Genomic DNA, 20038 nt, shown 5'->3' on the forward strand with positions numbered 1-20038 from the left:
TTCAGTTTTTCCTGTTAACTTGTTAACATCCCATTGTTAATTTAAGATACTTCTCCTTATGTTCTGCCATAGTTGGGAATCTTTATAACACTGCCAGTTCTTGTTAGTCAGGTTTAAAGATTTAGTTCTTGTCAAGGCTGGATTTTCTTCCCTGCAATTAAAAAAAAAAATCTGGATGTCATTCAAATGGTTTCAACTCTGAGGTCTATAGTCCATATAGAAACCTCTAAACCTTTTTGCTCTGTTAAAATAGAAGTAGATATATTTGACATACACATGTGGAAGTATGTATTTGGCAAAGTATAGGAAACAAAAAGTATAATGTACATATTTCTTATAAAGAAAATAAAAATCCAGGTAAAATTTAGTGTTTCCCCATTAACTTATACTAACTTTGGTGTTATCCTCTGACTTGCAACAGAATGCCTCCTCTTAATGTCACAGATACTGCTTATCATTAAAATCTCATTTGGCATTTGTTCTTCCAGTAAAGCCCCTTAAGACCAGTTTATCTTTTAGCAACCTGGTCTTTTGCCTCCACTAGAACTCCATGAGAAAGTGTTATATTGCATTTCTTGAGCCTTTGACTATCTTATGCAGCCTTCAGTCCTAAGTTTCCACTGAAAGCATGCTATTACATCAGAAATAACAGGAGAGAAACAGGAGAGTATCCTCAGGGTGAATGCATGGAACAGTCAGGTTCTGGAAAGAGGAGAGTACTCTGTGGTCAGTTCCTGGAGGGGAACTTCTGGCAGGCCAAACACTGGACTTCATGTACACCCCCCCCACCCACCCCCCACCACCACACACACACACACACACTGAGCAATGTGCAGTATTCTGAAGCCTTTCACATTCACTTCTGTGGGGCTCAGATTGTTTCTAATGAACAGAACTTTTGAATTGTTTGCATGTTTTAATATGTATTTTTAAGAATAGCCTTTAGTTTTTAGATCACTTTAGGTTAACAGGAAAATTGAGCAGAAAGTTGAGTTGCTATATCTCCTTCTCCCCCCCTGCCCCCACCTCCATGAGACATGCACACACAGCTTCCCTCACTGGCTTCATTTCCACCAGAATGGGTTATTTGTTACAGCAGACATACCATTATTGCCCAGAGTCCATGGTTTACATTAGGGGCCACTCATCGTGTTGTACCTTCTAATAAGTCTTTTTTAAATTATAAAAGTAATACATGGTCATTGCAAAATAATATAAACAGAAAATTATAAATGAGATAGTAAAAATCACCTGTCAACACCATGGTGTGCATTCTTTTAACTCTGCCTCTTTGCCTCTTATTTTCCTTCTGTCTCTCTCACACAAGTACCTATACAAACACCATATCTAGACATTTCATACACAGTTAAGATCAAACCGTATATGTATGCAGTTTTGTAACATGCTTTTGTATCTTAATATGTTATAGATGTGTACATGTCAAATGTATATCCCACGTCAAATGCTTATCCACGTCATTATTTCTTATAGCTACCTAGAATTCCATTGTATCCTTCCACTGTTAAGCCAGTGGACATTTAAGTAGTTTTAATCTTTGCATGATATTAATGATTCTTTGGGAGAGAAGGATTGGGAGTTTGGGATTCGCAGATGCTAGTATAGGATCAGAGAACAAGGTGTACTTACTGTATGGTAGAGGGCACTATATCCAACATAATGAAAAAGAATATACTTATGTATATAACTGAATTAATTTTCTGTACCAGCAGAAATGAACACAGCACTGTAAGTCATCTCTACTTCCATAATATTAAAAAAGAAACCCAAATTCTCCCAAGTATGAAACTAACTGTATATACATATTTGCTCACTTGTCTGGTTATCTTCTTAAGATAAATTCCTAGAAGTATAATTGTTGAGTCAAAAGTTATGTACATTTTAAGTTTCGGTAAATTTTCCTAACAGACCTCAAAAGGGATTGCACCAATTTATATAGCCACCAGGGATGAATATTCCTTTTTAGCTTTTTAAAACCAGTGTTGTTGATATTTTTTGATAGTTTTTTCCCCTCTTTCTTATCGATGAAAACTGATAGTCCACTGCTTTGATTTCTATGTTACATTCAGGCAACAAATTTTGAGTCCAGAGGGTAGAGAGAAGAAATAGAATTGCATTTCAATTAAAATTGATAGAGAATTTATTTCTGTATAATGAGACTTTAAATATTGCATAGTTTTTTTTCCAGAAGTGAAAACAAACTTTTTATCATTCAGCACTGTTATGATCAGATACTAACAAGCAGATTTCATAATTTTTGCTGTCTCAGTTCTTCTAATTTCAAAGTATTTCTAATTTAAAAAAGGACAAAACTATAAAAGAGAATAGAGAAGTCAACCAGCTGATTCTGTAGACCCTTTTGTCAGAAAGTACCACTCAGCTCTTACTGCTCCTTTCCAACTTCTACACCATGCAGAATGTTCTAAGAAAAGACCTAGCTCATGGGGGAAATGCAACCTGCCATCTGTTTTTGCAGTCTAAGAGCTGAGAATGGTTTTTACATTTTCAAGTGGTTTAAAGAAAGATCAAGTGTTTTTTGACACATAAAAAGTATATGAAATTCAAACTTCAGTTCATTAATAACGCTTTGTTGGAGCACAGCAATGTTCATTTGTTTACATATTGTCTGTGGCTGCTTTTGCCCTGTAGTGGCCAAGTTGAGCAGTTGTGACTGAGACCGTATGGCTTGTAAAACCGAAAATACTTTCTAGCCCTTTGCAGAAAATCTGCTGAGCCCTTGTCTATGTGTGTAAGAGAGAGGGAGTGAATGTGGTGATGTCTGGGGTCTTAGGTTTACTGTGAAGCAGTGTGATTATAGAAGTGCAAAGATTTTGAACCTGTTACTTAAAAGTGGGCTAGCCACAGAGTTGTTTGTCACAGAAACTGCTGCACCAGTCTTATTCTTCTCTTAGTACCTTCAGGAGGATGGGGACGTTGAAGTACAGAGAATTAAGCCATCTTTCTGAATAAGTGAATTTGTTACTAGATTGACAGCGTGTTAATGGTGCAAGGAGAAAATTGAGAGTTTATTTACTTATTTAACCCCTTTGTTAAGCTTACCATGTGACAGGCACTGTCCTCAGTTCTGGAGCACTGAGCTTGGCATATAATACTTGTGGTATTATATAGACGAATGACAGTACCATGGGGATTTTTGTTTGTGAAAATAAAGAATACCAGAAACACCCTAAATCTTCCCACAGATGACAGATCTGAAAGCAGGTGGCCTGCCTGGGGTTCTGAAACTGTCAAATGCCCAGGTTTCATGGTTGCCTGTTTGGTGATCTTCCCACTAGCAGAGTCTACCTAGAGAGTCTTAGTCTTTGGCATGTTGTGGACCCCTTCGAAAATCTCCCCAGCAAATATACAAATGTACATAAACACAGAACATTTTGCGTATGATTTCTAGGGTTATATGAAATTTTTAAATGGCTCAATGGTAAAGAATCTGCCTGCAATGCAGGACACATAGGTTCGATCCCTGGGTCAGGAAGATCCCCTGGAGAAGGAAATGGCAACCCACTCCAGTACTTTTGCCTGGAAAATCCCATGGACGGAGAAGCCTGGTAGGCTATAGTCCATAGGGTCGCAAAGAGTCGGACACGACTTTGTGACTTTACATTCACATTCAGGTAAAGCTGTACCAAATTGGCTCCTTACTTGAGTGGGGAAGGGGAAAATGAGAAACCAAGGAGCAATGAAAATCTATAAATTAATATCTCAAAGTATTACCTAGCTATAGGTAGTATGGCCAATCACCCTCATAAATTTTTGTGTCTTCAACAAGAAAATTTGTTTTTGACCTAGATTTAACCCTCTTAATAGCATGGAGTCTGAGGTTTGAATTTTCCAAGGAGATAGGCACTGTGACTAACGTTCCCATTCTGTCTCACGACTAATCTAAACAATTTGTAGCAAGTTAGCCCCTTGTCAATGCTGGTTCACAGATGCACAAATCTGAGCCATCTGGGTCTCTTTTGGGTCAATGAGATTCAAGGAACGCACTGGTGAGGGCTCTGGGAAAGAAACTTCCTTGATTTATAGTGTCATGGAAAGATAGGCTCTTGCTTCACTTATAAGTTGTGAATGAGTTCCCATTGGCAGTAATGCCATGACAATAAAGGTAACTGGATTTGGGATAATGACTACAGGGCTTCCCCAATGGCTCAGCGACAAAGAATCCACTTGCAGTGCAGGAGACACAGGAGAATCAGGAAGATCCTCTGGAGAAGGGAATGGCAACTCACTACAGTATTCTTGCCCGGAGAATCCCATGGACAGAGAAGCCTGGCGGGCTACAGTCCATGAGGTTGCAAAGAGTCTGACGTGACTTGACTACACTATGGATGGCAGAGCAAAGAAGTAGTAAGATGATGCAGTTAATAGCTGCTCCTTTCTTTGTTGTTTAAACCAATGTGAGTTGACTTTTCTGTTACTTAATGCTCAATGCGTCCTACCTGATACAGAATTTGGTGCTAAGAATAGAAGTGATGCAAGTTAACAGACTTAGTGGGTTGTGTGCTGGCGCTCTGAAAAAGTCCGCATCCTAATCCCTAGAAGCTGTCAGTGTTACCTTATTTGGAAACAGGGTCTTCTGCAGATGTAATTAAGTTATATTTAGTTATTTTCAAGTTCAGCTGGATATTGAAGAGACAGACTAAAGATTTTTTAATTAAATAAAATTCACATTTGAATTTTATTACATGATCATTTCTCAAGATCAAGTCTTTTCAACAGAACTTCATATGGCTCAAGAGTTTAAGGCTTTTTAAAAAATAATAATTGAGTTTCATGACTCATGACAATGTTACAAATTTCATAAATTTATTCTTCTACAACTAGAATTCTAGTCTGGGGATCTGAACACCTGAGCTATGTCAAGGCTACTATGGTGGAGGGTTCCCTTGCAAGTCACTTCCTCCTCTGAGCATTAGTTACTTCTGTGGATATCAGCAGTTTCAAGTACCCAGAAGTATCAGAATCATCTAGGTCCTTGTTATGAATACAGATTCCTAGGCCCCACTTTAAGCCTAATAAATCAGATTTTCTAACACTGAGGCCCAGAAATCTGTATTTTAATTAACCAGATGACTATGTCATACAGACAAGTTGGAAAACTACTGAGTTAGATTATCTCTAGGGTTCCTTGACTTGCCCATGAGTGTCCAGGAGTCTCCAGCAGAGGTGTGGGTCAGCAGTGGCCTACTGCAGGGTTGGGGGCACTGAGTGTAGCAGTGCATGCAGGGGACCTTTTGAAGGAGGTCGCCATTATTTTCATTCAGTTCAGTTCAGTTGCTCAGTCCTGTCCAACTCTTTGTAACTCCATGGATGGACTGCAGCACACCAGGCATCTTCATTACCTCCACCATAGTTTGGCCTCAGGTCAAATAACAGGGAGGGAGCGCAGCCCCACCCATCAACAGAAAATTGGATTAAAGATTTACTGAGCATGGCCCTGCCAACCAGAACAAGACCCAGTTTCCCCCTCAGTCAGTCTCTCCCATCAGGAAGCTTCCATAAGCCTCTTATCCTTCTCCATCAGAGGGCAGACAGACTGAAAATCACAATCACAGAAAACTAACCAATCTGATCACATGGACCACAGCCTTGTCTAAGTCAATGAAACTATGAGCCACGCCCAAGGTTGGGTAGGGTTACCCAAGATGGATGGATCATGGTGGAGAGTTCTGACAAAATGTGGTCCACTGGAGAAGGGAATGGCAAACCATTTCAGTATTCTTGCCTTGAGAACCCCATGAACAGTATGAGAAGGCAAAAAGATAGGATACTGAAAGATGAACTCCCCAGGTCAGTAGGTGCCCAATATGCTACTGGAGATCAGCAGAGAAATAACTCCAGAAAGAATGAAGAGATGGAGCCAAAGCAAAAACAACACCCAGTTGTGGATGTGACTGGTGATGGAAGTAAAGTCTGATGCTGTAAAGAGCAATATTGCATAGGAACCTGGAATGTTAGGTCCATGAATCAAGACAAATTGGAAGTGGTCAAACAGGAGATGGCAAGAGTGAACATTGACATTTCAGGAACCAGAAAACTAAAATGGACTGGAATGGGTGAATTTAACTCAGATGACCATTGTATCTACTACTGAGAGAGTCAATTCCTAGGCAGGTTGATAAGAAGTCCAAGGGTCACCAAGGAGAGAGGGGTCCAGAATTCTCAAGGAGGAAGAAAATACAAACTTTTTTTTACCTCTGCATTCCTTAGGATTATATAACAATAATGTATCCTGCTTGAGGACAGTCTCTGGAAAAAACTCTCTGGCTAATCCTTTATCTTAAAATGTAAATTATGGGAGTGGGTCTAGTGAGGTCTTTACAACCTCCAGACATTCTTTTGATTCACTGTAATAAGTAATTAAAAAGTGTATGAGTCCATTGCTAACACTAGTGAGGGAGTACTCTTTCTGCTCCCTTCTGATGTCTATGTCAGAAGCTTTCTCTATCCCTTTTATACTTTAATAAAACTCTATTACACAAAAGCTCTGAGCAATCAAGCCTCATCTCTGGCCCTGGATTGAATTCTTCTCCTCTGGAGGCCAAGAATCCTGGTGTCTTTCATAGTTCCGCAACAACCTTTCACTACTGTGAGTAAGAATCCCTTAAGAAATGGAGTACCCATTAGAGCCAACAAAAGTGTCCAAAATGCAGTACTTGGATACAATCACAAAAATGACAGAATGATCTGTTTGCTTTAAGGCAAACCATTCAATATCACAGTAATCCAAGTCAATGCCCCGACCGGTAATGCTGAAGAAGGTGAATGGTTCTATGAAGACCTACAAGACCTTCTAGAACTAACACCCACAAAAGATGTCCTTTTCATCATGGGGGACTGGAGTACAAAAGTAGGAAATCAAGAAATACTTGGAGTATCAGGTAAATTTGGCCTTGGAGTACAGAATGAAGAAGGGCAAAGGCTAACAGAGTTTTGCCAAGAGAATGCACTGGTCATAGCAAACACCCTCTTCTAACAACACAAGAGAAGACTCTGTCTACACATGGACATCACCAGATAGTCAATACCAAATCAGATTGATTATATTTTTGCAGCCAAAGATGGAGAAGCTGTATACAGTCAGCAAAAGAAACAAGACAGGGAGCTGATTGTGGCCCAGATCATGAATTTCTTATTGCCAATTTCAGACTTAAATTGAAAAAAGTAGGGAAAACCACTAGACCATTGAGGTATGACCTAAATCAAACCCCTTATGATTATGCAGTGGAAGTGACAAAGAGATTCAAGGGATGAGATCTGACAGACATAGTGCCCGAAGAACTATGGGGCGGGGAGCGGGGGTGGGGGTAGGGGGCGGAGTTCAAGACACTGTTCAGGAGGCAGGGATCAAGACCATTCCCAAGAAAAAGAAATGCAAAAAGGCAAAATGGTTGTCTGAGGAGGCCTTAAAAAGAGCTGTGAAAAGAAGAGAAGTGAAACACAAAGGAAAAATATACCCATTTGAATTTTGAATGCAGAGTTCCAAAGAATAGCAAGGAGAGATAAGAAAGCCTTCCTCAGTGATCAATGCAAAGAAATAGAGGAAAACAATAGAATGGGAAAGACTAGAGATCTCTTCAAGAAAATTAGAGATATCAAGGGGACATTTCATGCAAAGTTGGGCACAATAAAGGACAGAAATTGTATGAACCTAACAGAAGCAGAAGATATTAAAAAGAGGTAGCAAAAATACACATAAGAGGCATACAAAAAAGATCTTCATGACCCAAAAAATCACAATGGTGTGATCACTCACCTAGAGCCAGACATCCTGGAATGTGAAGTCAAGTGGGCCTTAGGAAGCATCACTACAAACAAAGCTAGTGGAGGTGATGGAATTCCAGTTGAGCTATTTCAAATCCTTAAGATGATGCTGGGAAAATGCTACACTCACTATGCCAGCAAATTTGGAAAACTCAGCAGTGGCCACAGGACTGGAAAAGGTCAGTTTTCATTCCAATCCCAAAGAAAGGCAATGCCAAAGAATGCTCAAACTACCATACAATTGCTCTCATCTCACATGGTAGCAAAGTAATGCTCAAAATTCTCCAAGCCAGGCTTCAACAGTAAGTGAACTGTGAACTTCAAGATGTTCAAGGTGGATTTAGAAAAGGCAGAAGAACCAGAGATCAAATTGCCAACATTTGCTGGATCACTGAGAAAGCAAGAGTTTCAGAAAAACATCTATTTCTGCTTTATTGACTATGCCAAAGCCTTTGACTGCGTGGATCACAACAAACTGGAATATTCTTAAAGAGATGGGAATACCAGACCACCTACCTGCCTCCTGAGAAACCTATATGCAGATCAGGAAGCAACAGTTAGAACTAGACATGGAATAACAGACTGGATCCAAATCAGGAAAGGAGTATGTTAAAGCTGTAAAATGTCACCCTGCTTCTTTAACTTATATGCAGGGTACATCATGAGAAATGCTGGGCTGGATGAAGCATAAGGTGGAATCAAGATTGCTGGGAGAAATATCAATAACCTCAGATATGCAGATGACATCACCCTTATGGCAGAAAGTGAAGAACTAAAGAGCCTCTTGATGAAATGAAAGAGGAGAGGAAAAAGTTGGCTAAAACTCAACATTCAGAAAACTAAGATCATGGCATCTGGTCCCATCACTTCATGGCAAATAGATGGGAAACAATGGAAACAGTGGCAGAGTTTATTTTGCGGGGCTCCAAAATCACTGCAGATGGTGACTGCAGCCATGAAATTAAAAGATGCTTGCCCTTGGAAGAAAAGTTATGACTAACCTAGACAGTATTTTAAAGAGCAGAGACATTACTTTGCCAACAAAGGTCCATCCAGTCAAAGCTATGGTTTTTCCAGTGATCATTTATGGATGTGAGAGTTGGACTATAAAGAAAGCTGAGCGCAGAAGAATTGATGCTTTTGAACTGTGATGCTGGAGAAGACTCTCAAGAGTCCCTTGGACTGCAAGGAGATCCAACGAGTCCATCCTAAAGGAAATTAGTCTTGAATATTCATTGGAAGGACTGATGCTGAAGCTGAAACTCCAAGACTTTGGCCACCTGATGCAAAGAACTGACTCATTTGAAAAGACCCCGATGCTGGGAAAGGTTGAAGGCAGGAGGGGAAGGGGACGATAGAGGATGAGATGGTTGGATGGTATCACTGACTCAATGGACAGGAGTTTGAGTAAGCTCTGGGAGTTGGTGACGGACAAGGAGGCCTGGCATGTTACAGTTCATGGGGTTGCCAAGAGTCGGACATGACTGAGTGACTGAACTGAGGGTTCCTCGGGGCTTCCCTGATAGATTAGTTGGCAAAGAATCTGCCTGCAATGCAGGAGACCTTGGTTTGATTCTTGGGTTGGGAAGATCTGGTGGAGAAGGGATTGGGTACCCACTCCATTATCCTTCAGCTTCCCTTGTGGCTCAGCTGGTAAAGAATCCGCCTGCAATGTGGGAGACCTGGGTTCCCCACCTGCAATGCAGGAGACACTGGTTCGATTCCTGGGTTGGGAAGATCCGCTGGAGAAGAGATAGGCTACCCACTCTAGTATCCCTGGGCTTCCCTTATGGCTCAGCTGGTAAAGAATTCACTAGTGTGAGACCTGGGTTTGCTCCCTGGGTTGGAATAGTCCAAGTTCCCCTGGAGAAGGGAAAGGCAACCTACTCCAGTATTCTGGCCTGGAGAATTACATAGACTGAATAGTCCATGGGGTTGCAAAGAGTCGGACACAACTGAGTGACTTTCACTTAGGGGTTCCTCACAGCTCCAAAAATTTGACTTACTGATTTCTGTTTCTTCTATTATTGTCTATTTCTAGTACTAGATGCTATGCTAAAACAGAAAAAACAAAACCACAAAATAAAGAGTGAAAAACCAAGATCATGATTTAATCGTATTTTTATCCTTCCTTGGTGATGGACAGGGAGGTTGGTGATAGACAGGGAGGCCTGGCGGGCTGCAGTTCATGGGGTCGCAGAGTTGGACACGACTGAGCAACTGAACTGAACTGAAGTGTATCCTTCCAGCTCCTACACAGTGCTAGTCTGTAGCAGGCCCTCAATAAATATTTGAAGAATTAATCCATGGTAATTAAATAAATGTTATTTTATGTGAGTCCCAATCACCTATGGATACAGAAATCCATAAAAGAGAGAGAAAATACTATGATAAATTTTATGTGATATAATCTTGCACTTTGTGTCTGTCCTAATACATACTTTAAATAAAGGGCTATGTGAATAAGGCTAATGCATATTTAGAGACATAAGAGGAAAGTGGTTGGGTTTTCCTGTGGGCTACAGTACCCCACAAAGTTTCCCAGTGGTGGTGATAACTGAGGGAGGCTCATGATTCAGCAGGAGCTAGTTTTCCCTTCCCTGACTCTTCCAGGTCAAGAAAAGTCATTTCCTGACTGGGAAATAGATGTTCTTGGAGCTATACTATAGATCTTTAAGTAATTTTTTTAAAAATTTTACTTTTTGGCCACATTGTGTGGCATGTGGGATCTTAGCTCCCTGACCAGGGATCAAACCTGCACCCCCTGCATTGAAAATGCAGTTTTAACCACCAGGGAGTCCTCATGCTATATAGCTTTTTGAACTTGCAAAGGCCACCTCAACTTTCTGTGGGCCTCAGTGAGTGAGAAGAGGCATGTATTTTCTGTTAGAAGTTACCCATAAATTTGCCAGTAGCAGGCAGGGTGTCAGCTGAGCAAAATACTCCCAGAACATCTGATCCCTCTTCTTGTGACCTGATGGTGGCTTCTCTCACCCCCCTCCCCTACACTCCACTGATCACCCCCCTGAGCTTCCCCAGCTTAGACACTGTCTGCTGGCCTTGGAAGGTACCGGCTCAGGATGAAATCTGTCACAGGGGTGGGAAACTTAGCCAAGGGGAGGTACAGGAGTTTGGCATCCAGGCCAGGGTTGTAACGGATGCGAGGGCTCCGGGAAACAATGGCGTGCTCCATGCTGTTGGTGACTTCGCTGATCCTTGGGTCTGCTAACTGCATTGTGCTCTTTAAGTTGTCAGTATCTGTTTGAGGGTACAAGACAGGAAAAAAACCAAAGGCTCTATTATTCTTTATTAAAGATCATGTCTTCTAAATTCCATCCAAGCTCCTTTTTCATCAGATTACAGATCTAACATTTCAGGCAGATCTCACAAGCTCTAGGCTGTTCCTTAAAAAACTATAAATAATCTTATTTCCCTTCCCCAATTCAGTAATTATGAATTGAATCCCTACTATTGTGTTAGACTAGCAATGAGAAGAACTGTGCCCAGTTCTGCCACTTTTTAGCTGTGTGACCTTGAGCTTAAACTGTTATCATTTGTAAAATGGGGATGATAATACCCTGCCCTAGAAAATAATAAAGATGACTAATAGCAGGGTAGACAGTAGAGAAGAAGAGGATAGAAAATGGGTGAATATAAGTGCACAGAAAAATTGGAAGGAAATAAGGAAAAACATGGTCTGGTGAAATTCCTAGTCACTAGAGGGTTTTTTTTTTCCTTCTAGGAAAACTTCCTGGAGTTCCCAAATTTTCTACAAAAGCCTGCAGGGGAAAAAGAAAGATGTTATTAAAAAATAGTAACACTGCCTTTGCTTTGGTCATAAGGTCATTATGGGGCTCTAATGAGCTAAGGCACTGACGAATGTGAGGGTCATTCTGTTAGCCTGCTGCACATGGATGTGGAGATGGTCCAAGTCCGCTGTACTAACAACACATACAGGAGACAAGCCACATGATAAGCTTATGTAGCCCTGATCTGCACCCTCACCCCTGCTGAGACAGGAACAGCTCAATGGAGCTCATACTTCACTGAGTGCCCCAAGAACTCAGGAGGAAGTGATGCCTGAGAGCCAGGATTCATGATAAGGACTTAGAACTTGAAAACAAGGAGAGAGCAAAAGCTGTCTTGATTTTGGGCATGGTCCAGGAAGCAGAGAAGTCACCCCTTCCATGCAGGATGCTGGTGAGTGGTTGGTAAGGGCAGAACAGAGTTATTCAAGTATCCTTCACCCCCTACCCCAACTCCAAGGAACTCCCTTTCTCTTTCCTAGGGAGAAAACTGCAGTGAAAAGAGGCAAACTACATTTTGAAAGTGAAAGTCCCTCAGCTTTGCCACCCCATTTTCTAGGCAAGAATATTGGAGTGGGTTGCGATTCCCTTCTCCAGGGGATCTTCCTGATACAGGGATTGAACTGGAACAATGGGGTCGCCTGCATTGCAGACAGATTCTTTACAATCTGAGCTAAGCCCAAATGGGGTCCAACAAAAGAGCCATGCTGACTTAAAGCCAGAAGGTCTATGGTGAGATAATGTCTTAGGAATCCAACACTCTGTGCTCTGTCCATGGGTCTGACACAGAGTCCATCACAAACAGGGCCCAGACGGGCAGGTGAGCGTCAAAGGCCTCATCCAAGAAGCTCAGGGTCATGGCTCCCTCAGAGGCAGGGAAGGCTATGCCGTCATCAGGGGAGGCAGGTTGGTGGGATGAGATGGCTTTGGAACCAGGTTCTGAAAGAAGGGAGGACCCACAGAAGCAGCGGGGTGGAAGAAGCTATCTGAGACCTGGAAATAGTCTATGGCACATTCTTTCCTTGTTCTCTCAAATATTTACTGTGCTCCCGCTTTGTGCTCAGCATCTAGCTTGACACAGATTGGAAGGGAGACAGAGGTACCCTTTAGTCCCTGTCAGTCTCCTGGACAGTGAGAAAGAACATGAGCTTTGCATTCAGACATCCAGGAAATGTTTATGCTATTGTGAGAATTAAGCAAAATAGTCTATAAAGGGGCTTCCCAGGTGGTGCTAATGGTAAAGAACCAGCCTCAATGCAGGAGACATAAGAGACTGGTCGGGAAGACTGGTTGAGCCCTGGGTCGGGAAGATCCCCTTGAGGAGGGCATGGCAATCCACTCCAGTACTCTTGCCTGGAGAATCCCATGGATAGAGGAGCCTGGCAGGTTATAGTCCATAGGGTTGCAAAGAGTCAGACATGACTGAAGCAACTTGGCACACACGCAAAGTCTATAAAACAGCAGAGATGAGGCTTTGGCACTTAGTATGGACCCAACAGTCCTTCCCTCCCTAGGAAGAAAGCAGACTAAAAGCAATTTTGGGTAGCTTCCCCAGCAGAGTTGAGATAAAGAAACTTGGCAGGTGGCTATGTTGTTCTGAAGCATGCTAACCAAGCCAGGCTGTGGCTCAGTTCCAGGCCCTTAAGGACCAGAACACTGTGTCCTGTTCACATGCCTATTCCAGGGATTCTGTGCTGCTTCTCAGGATTGTGCCTAGGTTAGATTGCAATTAACTGCCATTTCCAATATAGTTCTATTTTGGGTATGGCTAATGGTGCTAGTGGTAAAGAATCCGCCTGCCAATGCAGGAAATGCAAGAGATATGGGTTCAATCCTTGGGTCTAAGATTCCCTGGAGAAAATGGTGAAAGAAAATGGTGACCTGCTCCAGGATTCTTGCCTGGAACATTTCATGGACAGAGGAGCCTGAATGGGTGCACACGCACACACACACACAAATCACTCCAAGATACCTGGCCTGATCCTGGGATTCACAAGCCAGGAGGCTATTTGGTTGGCCATAATAACCAATAGCTGTGAGGGCCCTTCTCACTCTCCAAAGAGACCTGAGATTCACAGGATTCCCTTAGCTCAGGGAGAAACAGAGCTGCCTAGAGTGCCTTCCTTGTAAATACTGGGTGCTTTTTCTCTTTACTGACCTAACAAGCACTTAATGCGTGTGAGATACTTCATAGATATCAGTCCTCACAGAAGCCCTGGGAGGTGGGCACTCTCATTAACTCCATTCTCTAAATGAGAAAATCGAGGCTTACAATGACTAGGTAGCATTCCCAAAATCTTCTAGCTGGGAAGTGGCAGAGCCGGGATTCAAACCCAGGCAATCTGGCCCAAGCAGCTGTGCTCTTAATAACTTGTCTGTACCCAGGGCAGATTCACCTGCACCTGATTCACCAGCATAGGGATGTTTGGCGCGGGGGTAGGGGGGTGAGGTGGTGATGGTGGGCGGGCGCCGCGGGGAGAGGCCGAGGTGGGGAGATCTCTCCTAACAACCCCATCTCCCCGCAGCTATGGTTCTGGTACTCCCAGCAGTTCTCAAACCCCAGCTCTGCCTCCAGCGGTGTGGCCTGAGGCTCATAACAGCTCTGAGCCTCCATCCCAATATCTGGAAAATGAAATTGGGTCGGTGACTCCCAAGACCTCTCCACCCCTCTCAGAGACCCCTGTCCCTTGTGGGGAGCTCACAGATCCGGAAGTACTCCTCTCCATAGCTCTCTCGGGTTTCCGGAGGCAGACGCTCCCACAGCTTGCGCATGTGCTTTTCCAGGCCGTCCTTGCCCACAATGGCTGTCCGGAAGTTCCCCGGCTCGATGATGCTGACTTTCACCCCGAAGTAGTGGAGCTCACGCCTGGGAAAGAAGAGCTTGGACTCAGTCTGGGACCCCACGATGACCAAGGGTCATCAGAGTGAATCACCTCTGACACCTCCAGAGGAGCTGATTTCCCCGGGAGATCAGGAACCTGGGGGTGCGACCCCCCACTCCTGCCCCAGGCCCAGCGCTGCTTTCATGCAAATAAGCCCTTTCCCAAGCCTACCTCTGGGCAATTCACATTAGGCCAGCCCAGCCCGGAAGAATCTAGACCACGCCTTGCTCCCACCAGGTCCCTCCTACTCGGCCCCACCCCCAACACCCAGGTGGCAAAGAAATGCAGGGTCTATACAAGGCTTCCATTATCCTTGGAAGGTTGCCCACAGTGCATCTGCCTCCAGGCCTCTCTGTCTCTTTGGGGGACTCTCCCTCCTACTCACACAGGCCCAAAGCAGTCCAAGGGAAGGCTACCCATCACCACCCCACCTCTTTTCATCCCTTTTTTTCTAGGTCCCTGGGGAAGGCCCCTGGTGGGCTAGTCTTCTTCTTGCTACTGTTATAACATCATCCCTCCATAACTGCCCCAACCCAGCTCTCTGTTCCTGGGGTGAAACCCCCCAGAACTCCCACCCTGAGTGGTTTGGCACTTGGGCCCAGTCACCTGATGCTGTCAGAGAAAGCCTCAACACCAAACTTGGAGACGCAGTAGCCTCCACCAATGACAGCCACACGGCCCCCACTGCTGGACATGTTGACAACCCTGCCCCGGGCTTTCTTGACCATGGGCAGCATATGGAGGGTCACTTCAATCAGTCCCACCAGGTTCACGTTGATCACCTTCACAAAGTCCTCCTTGGTCAGCCATTCATTGGGACCACTGGGCAGGCCCACACCAGCATTGTTCACCAGGGCCCAGAGGCCTGGGGGTAAGATGGAGGGAGAGAGAACCAGACAGAAATCAGCAGTGTCTCTGGAATATCACCAGGGTCCACTACCCACCAGCTCTGGGCTGCTGAGGATGGTTGCTGCTGCTACGAAGTTGCTTCAGTCGTGTCTGACTCTGTGCGACCCCATAGACGGCAGCCCACTGGGCTCCTCTGTCCCTGGGATTCTCCAGGCAAGAGTACTGGAGTGGGTTGCCATTGCCTTCTCAAATGCATGAAAGTGAAAAGTGAAAGTGAAGTCGCTCAGTCATGCCCGAGTCTTAGTGACCCCACGGACTGCAGCCTACCAGGCTCCTCCATCCATGGGATTTTCCAGGCAAGAGTACTGGAGTGGGTTAAGCATGTTCATAAAGCACAGGACAGCCAGACTGGAGGTGTGGGGTTGGGAGCTATGACAGCCCAGACATATACCTAGAGGGGCCCTTTTGCTGATGCACACAGTCTATCAGCTTAGCTGTGCCCTGTACCAGCTATGATCCAGGCTTAATAGGATCTAAGCTATTAGCTCAGGGAAAAAGATCTCATTTTCATACCAATGAATTAGTGTTTCAATTCCTTCCCCCATCATACTTCCCCCTCTCTATTCATCTGAGTATAAGAAACCAATTCTGCTTCACACATTACCAAAATTGCTCCATTCATTCATCCATTCACACATTCATTCATTCATTTCATGCATCTGTCAGTTATAAGGGAAGGTGCTAGAGGCACAAAATGAACAAAACAGGGTCTTATTTTTCTAGGAGTTCACAAGCCAGAAAAGAAATAAGATTTATAAACAAATATATAAAACATTTAAATAATTTTGGAAAAATGTGAAAAGAGCTCTCTTTGAAATATTTAAATGAGTTGGTATTAATATAAATGGAGAGAAATAATGCTAGGTATTATCATTTAGCTCTGCAAGGGCCAGACTTGAAGAGCCTCAAGTTCTAGTACTGGTTCTAACTCTAGCCTTGAAATCACTTCCTTTCCCTGGGCCTCAGGTTCTCTGCTGGCTGGATTAGGACGGCCATTTCTAGCCTGTGGTTTGCAATCCTGAGAGCTTTAAGGCTGAATCCCATAACGTGCTAAGGAAGGGAGATGCAGGAGAACCTGTTTTCATTTGTTTTACATACTGAGGTTCCAAGTAAAATTCCACCTGGGGAGGGGCTCGGGGTTCCTTCCCTTCCCCTCCCCCTGTCTCACTACCCCACTTGGGCTATGTAGCCTCAAGATAGTCTTCCACACACACATGGGCAGGTCTGGATGTACACACCAATCCTGGTTCACCCTTTCCTCTAGGGCAGGGGTCCCCACACAAGCTGTGTCCCCACCCTCTCTTTCTACTTTCCTCCAAGTAGAGACCACAGGAGAGCCCTGGCTGGCAGGACTCAGAACTTCCCAGCTAGAGGAGACTCTCTTACCTTGCAGTGAACGACATGAGCCCCTGAGACCCAAAGACTGTAAAACCTGAGCGGTTCTGGTAAAAAGCTCTGCCTGCTGGTAAACCAGGACAGCCTTAAACTTTTTTTTTTTTTTCTCTCTGCAAAGAGGTCTAGAGAACTTTCATAACTTTGTGAACAACTTCAGGGTCAGGTCAACTTGTCATGTCCAGAGACTCTAAGGGGCAACAAGAAAGTGTATGAGGACCCCTTCCCCCCATTTCCCAGTGCTGCTTAGACCCTGTACTAATTCCGGGAAGCTGTGTAAGGTGGATTACATGGGAAAGAGTAATTAAAGTAGCAGATGAAATTTAACTCAACTGACCTTAAAATGGGGAATATATTCTGGATTAGCCTGCTGAGCCCAATATAATCACAAATGTCCTTCTAAATGGAAGAGGAAGCCAGAAGACAGAGAACCAGAGAGATGGCAGCATGAAAGGGACTGCGCCCGACCTTGCTGGCCTTGGTGATGAAGAAGACATGAGCCAAGTTGTGCAGGCAGCCTCTAAAGCTGGAAAAGGCAATGAAAGCAGTCTTCCTTAAAGCTCTGTTAACACGTTGATTTTAGCCTGGGGAGACCCATTTTGGACTTCTGACTTCCGGAACTATAAGATAATAAGTATGTGCTCCCTTAAGCCTGTAAGTTTGTGTGTATTTATTACAGCATTTATTACGTGTGCTCAATCACTTCAGGTCATGTCCAGCTCTTTGTGACCTCATGAACTACATACAGCCCAGGCTCCTCTGACCTTGGGATTATCCCAGCAAGAATACTTTAGTGGGGTGCCATTTCTTTCTCCAGGGGATCTTCCTGACCCAGAGATCAAACCCTCTGCATCTCTGCATTGCAGGCAGATTCTTACCACTGAGTTGCCTGGGAAACCATAGGAAACTAGTATTACCTGGTGAATCATTAACACAAGGGGCTCAAAGCTGAATGTAGGGCACTGGGGGGAGGCAGCATGTTGAAGAAAGAAACTCACTCTTGCTGAATTAGTCATTACTTAGTTCTTTTCACAAATATTTACTGAGCACCTTACTAGATGCCAGACACAAGTAAGTTGTCAGGATATATAGTAAATAAAAGGAACAACACCCTCCCAACACACACACCAACCCCAGAAGTTTTATTCTAGCAGGAGAAATAGATAAGTAGGAAAACTAAGTAAAACATTGAGTGTTGAATAGTGGTAAATGCCAAAGAGGGAAATCCAGCAAGAGTCACTGTCTGCCCCTTCTCGGCCCAAGACTTCTCTGCTCTGACTCGTGTGCACAGTCCCCAGTTTAGTTCCCTCAGGAGGCAGGACTTCCCCCAGACTGCTGCTTCTACAACTGGGCCACGCTTTCCTCCCATTCCTACACCCACATCCTGTATGTGGGTAACTCCCTGGGCTGGTCCCCATGCAGTCCTAGTCTAGCCCTAGCCCACAGACTCCTTTCCCAATAAGAGCAGCCCTCCTGACATAGACACTTACCCTCAAGTCAACCCAGTATCCATCATGATATGAGAGAGGACAGGTCTTGCTCCTCACCCTGCAATCTAGCCTGATATAGTCAAGGAGAACAAATGCCCTGACTCAGGGAGTCCAATCTCATGTTCCCTCTCCCCTCCCTCCAGCCTGATACCAACAAGAAACATGCTCACATTTCTACAGGAGCTGATGATTAGAACAACTGAAGTCCCAGTGAGACATTTAAAGGTTTGGACATTCGGAACACATGTTCCTCCCTGATCTTCTAGTGCAACTACCACCAAACCCTGCCATCCCTCTGAGTTTCTGGGAGAGAAAACTTCCTTGGAAAATCATCTTTTCATGTGGACAGTCCAGGGCGCTTCTCCGGTGGTGCTAGTGGTAAAGAACCCCGCTGCTGATGCAGAAGACACAAGAGATGTGGGTTTGATCCTTGAGTCTCCAGAGAAGATTCCCCTGGAGAGGGGCATGGCAACGCACTCCAGTATTCTTGTCTGGAGAATCCCGTGGACAGAGGAGCCTATCTACAGGGCTACAGTCCATAGAGTCTCAAAGAATCAGGCACTACTGAAACGACTTAGCATGCATGCATGTGGACAGTCCAAACCACGCAGCAGTTCCCAATCCCATTAAGCTACAGCCTCAGTCCCTTTCTCTCCCACCCTACCTGAACAGGGTCCCTGATAACTGTCAGATGCCTTTGGGAGACAGAGAGAAAAAGAAGGATACACTGAGAAAACCAAAGAATGCAATTTGTCCCACCTTGTTCACCCACTTGGTCCCTCACCCACTGGGTTGCTGTTTTGATGCTCTCTGTCTTGGTGACATCCAGTAGGGTGGTCTGCAGCCGATAGGAAGTGTCTTGCTGAAGCTTCTGGGCCCCCTCCTCAGTGAAGCAAGCAGCCAGCACCCTCATGCCCCGATCAACCAGCTGCCTGGCCAGGAGGTTCCCGAAGCCCGAGTCACAGCCTGTGATGAAGACGTACTTTTCTGAGAGGTTGCGGACCAGATTGCAGTTCTTGAACCAGCGGTACATAAAGGAGAGGTCCGAGATAGCTGCCATGGTGTGTATGGGGGGGGGGCCGGCGATGAGAGGTGATGGCCAAGAAGAATCGGGGTCAGGGGACAGCCAGAGAGGCGTGCCCTCTGAGCCAAAACCTGCTAGAGCCTGCTGAGAAGAGCTCTGCTCCCTTCGGCTGCCAGCAACAGATGCACAGCCTCTGCATGAGCCACTCTGTAATTTGTATAGGTGGATGCCTCACCACACCAATTAGCCAGAGGCAAGAAATTCAAGTTAAACCTGAAGCTTTGTTACTTCAGACCACCCTGGTGGCCGCCTCTCTCTCTCCTCCAGCCCTAGGGGTGGAGGTGCCAGGGATGGGACAAACTACAGTGGTGATGCTGGTGCTGAAAGGTGGCTCACCTGTGTGGCCTGAGCAGGGGAAGGAGCAAGGAGGACTAAGCCCAAAAGACCCATCCTGGCAATCCCCCACCTCCAGCCCAGGGATCAAAATCATTTGTTATGAATGCAGGCATGTAAATAAATGTAATTGTTATTTAGAATGGGAAGATGAAGACAAATCTGTTAATGCAAAGCAAACAGAACTGGTTTTGTGCCCTTCAAACCCCAAGGGAAATGAGTTCCAGTGTATCAGCTCTTTGGAATTCTCTGTTCTTAGGTAAGTCTCCCGTGATGAGAGAGGATGAGAAATAAAGGGTCTGCTCCAGGGTGGATGTGCCTCCATTGTCTCAAGGTCAGAGG

General features: G+C 44.5%; 1 protein-coding gene across 1 annotated transcript; it reads right to left on the reverse strand.

Moving 5' to 3' along the window:
• Positions 1–9695: 9695 nt before the first annotated feature.
• On the reverse strand, positions 9696–19801 carry SDR9C7 (short chain dehydrogenase/reductase family 9C member 7). Its single transcript, XM_006074979.3, has 4 exons — positions 19039–19801; positions 15095–15353; positions 14309–14472; positions 9696–11058 (listed from the first exon to the last, which is right to left on the reverse strand). The coding sequence occupies exons 1-4, from the start codon at positions 19337–19339 to the stop codon at positions 10841–10843; spliced, it is 942 nt and encodes a 313-aa protein (XP_006075041.1). The 5' UTR covers positions 19340–19801; the 3' UTR covers positions 9696–10840.
• Between the last annotated feature and the right edge of the window lie 237 nt (positions 19802–20038).

The sequence above is a fragment of the Bubalus bubalis genome, chromosome 4 (genome assembly GCF_019923935.1).
Source record: "Bubalus bubalis isolate 160015118507 breed Murrah chromosome 4, NDDB_SH_1, whole genome shotgun sequence".
NCBI classification, from domain to species: domain Eukaryota; kingdom Metazoa; phylum Chordata; class Mammalia; order Artiodactyla; family Bovidae; genus Bubalus; species Bubalus bubalis.

Excerpts from the sequence above, each read along its gene's own strand:
- SDR9C7 (XM_006074979.3), bottom strand. The coding sequence starts at position 19,339 with ATGGCAGCTATCTCGGACCTCTCCTTTATGTACCGCTGGTTCAAGAAC. Across the intron at positions 14,473-15,094 it reads GCTTTCTCTGACAGCATCAG|GCGTGAGCTCCACTACTTCG; the intron begins GTGACTGGGCCC and ends CTTCTTTCCCAG. Across the intron at positions 11,059-14,308 it reads AGAGGAGTACTTCCGGATCT|ATACTGACAACTTAAAGAGC; the intron begins GTGAGCTCCCCA and ends ACCCTCAAACAG.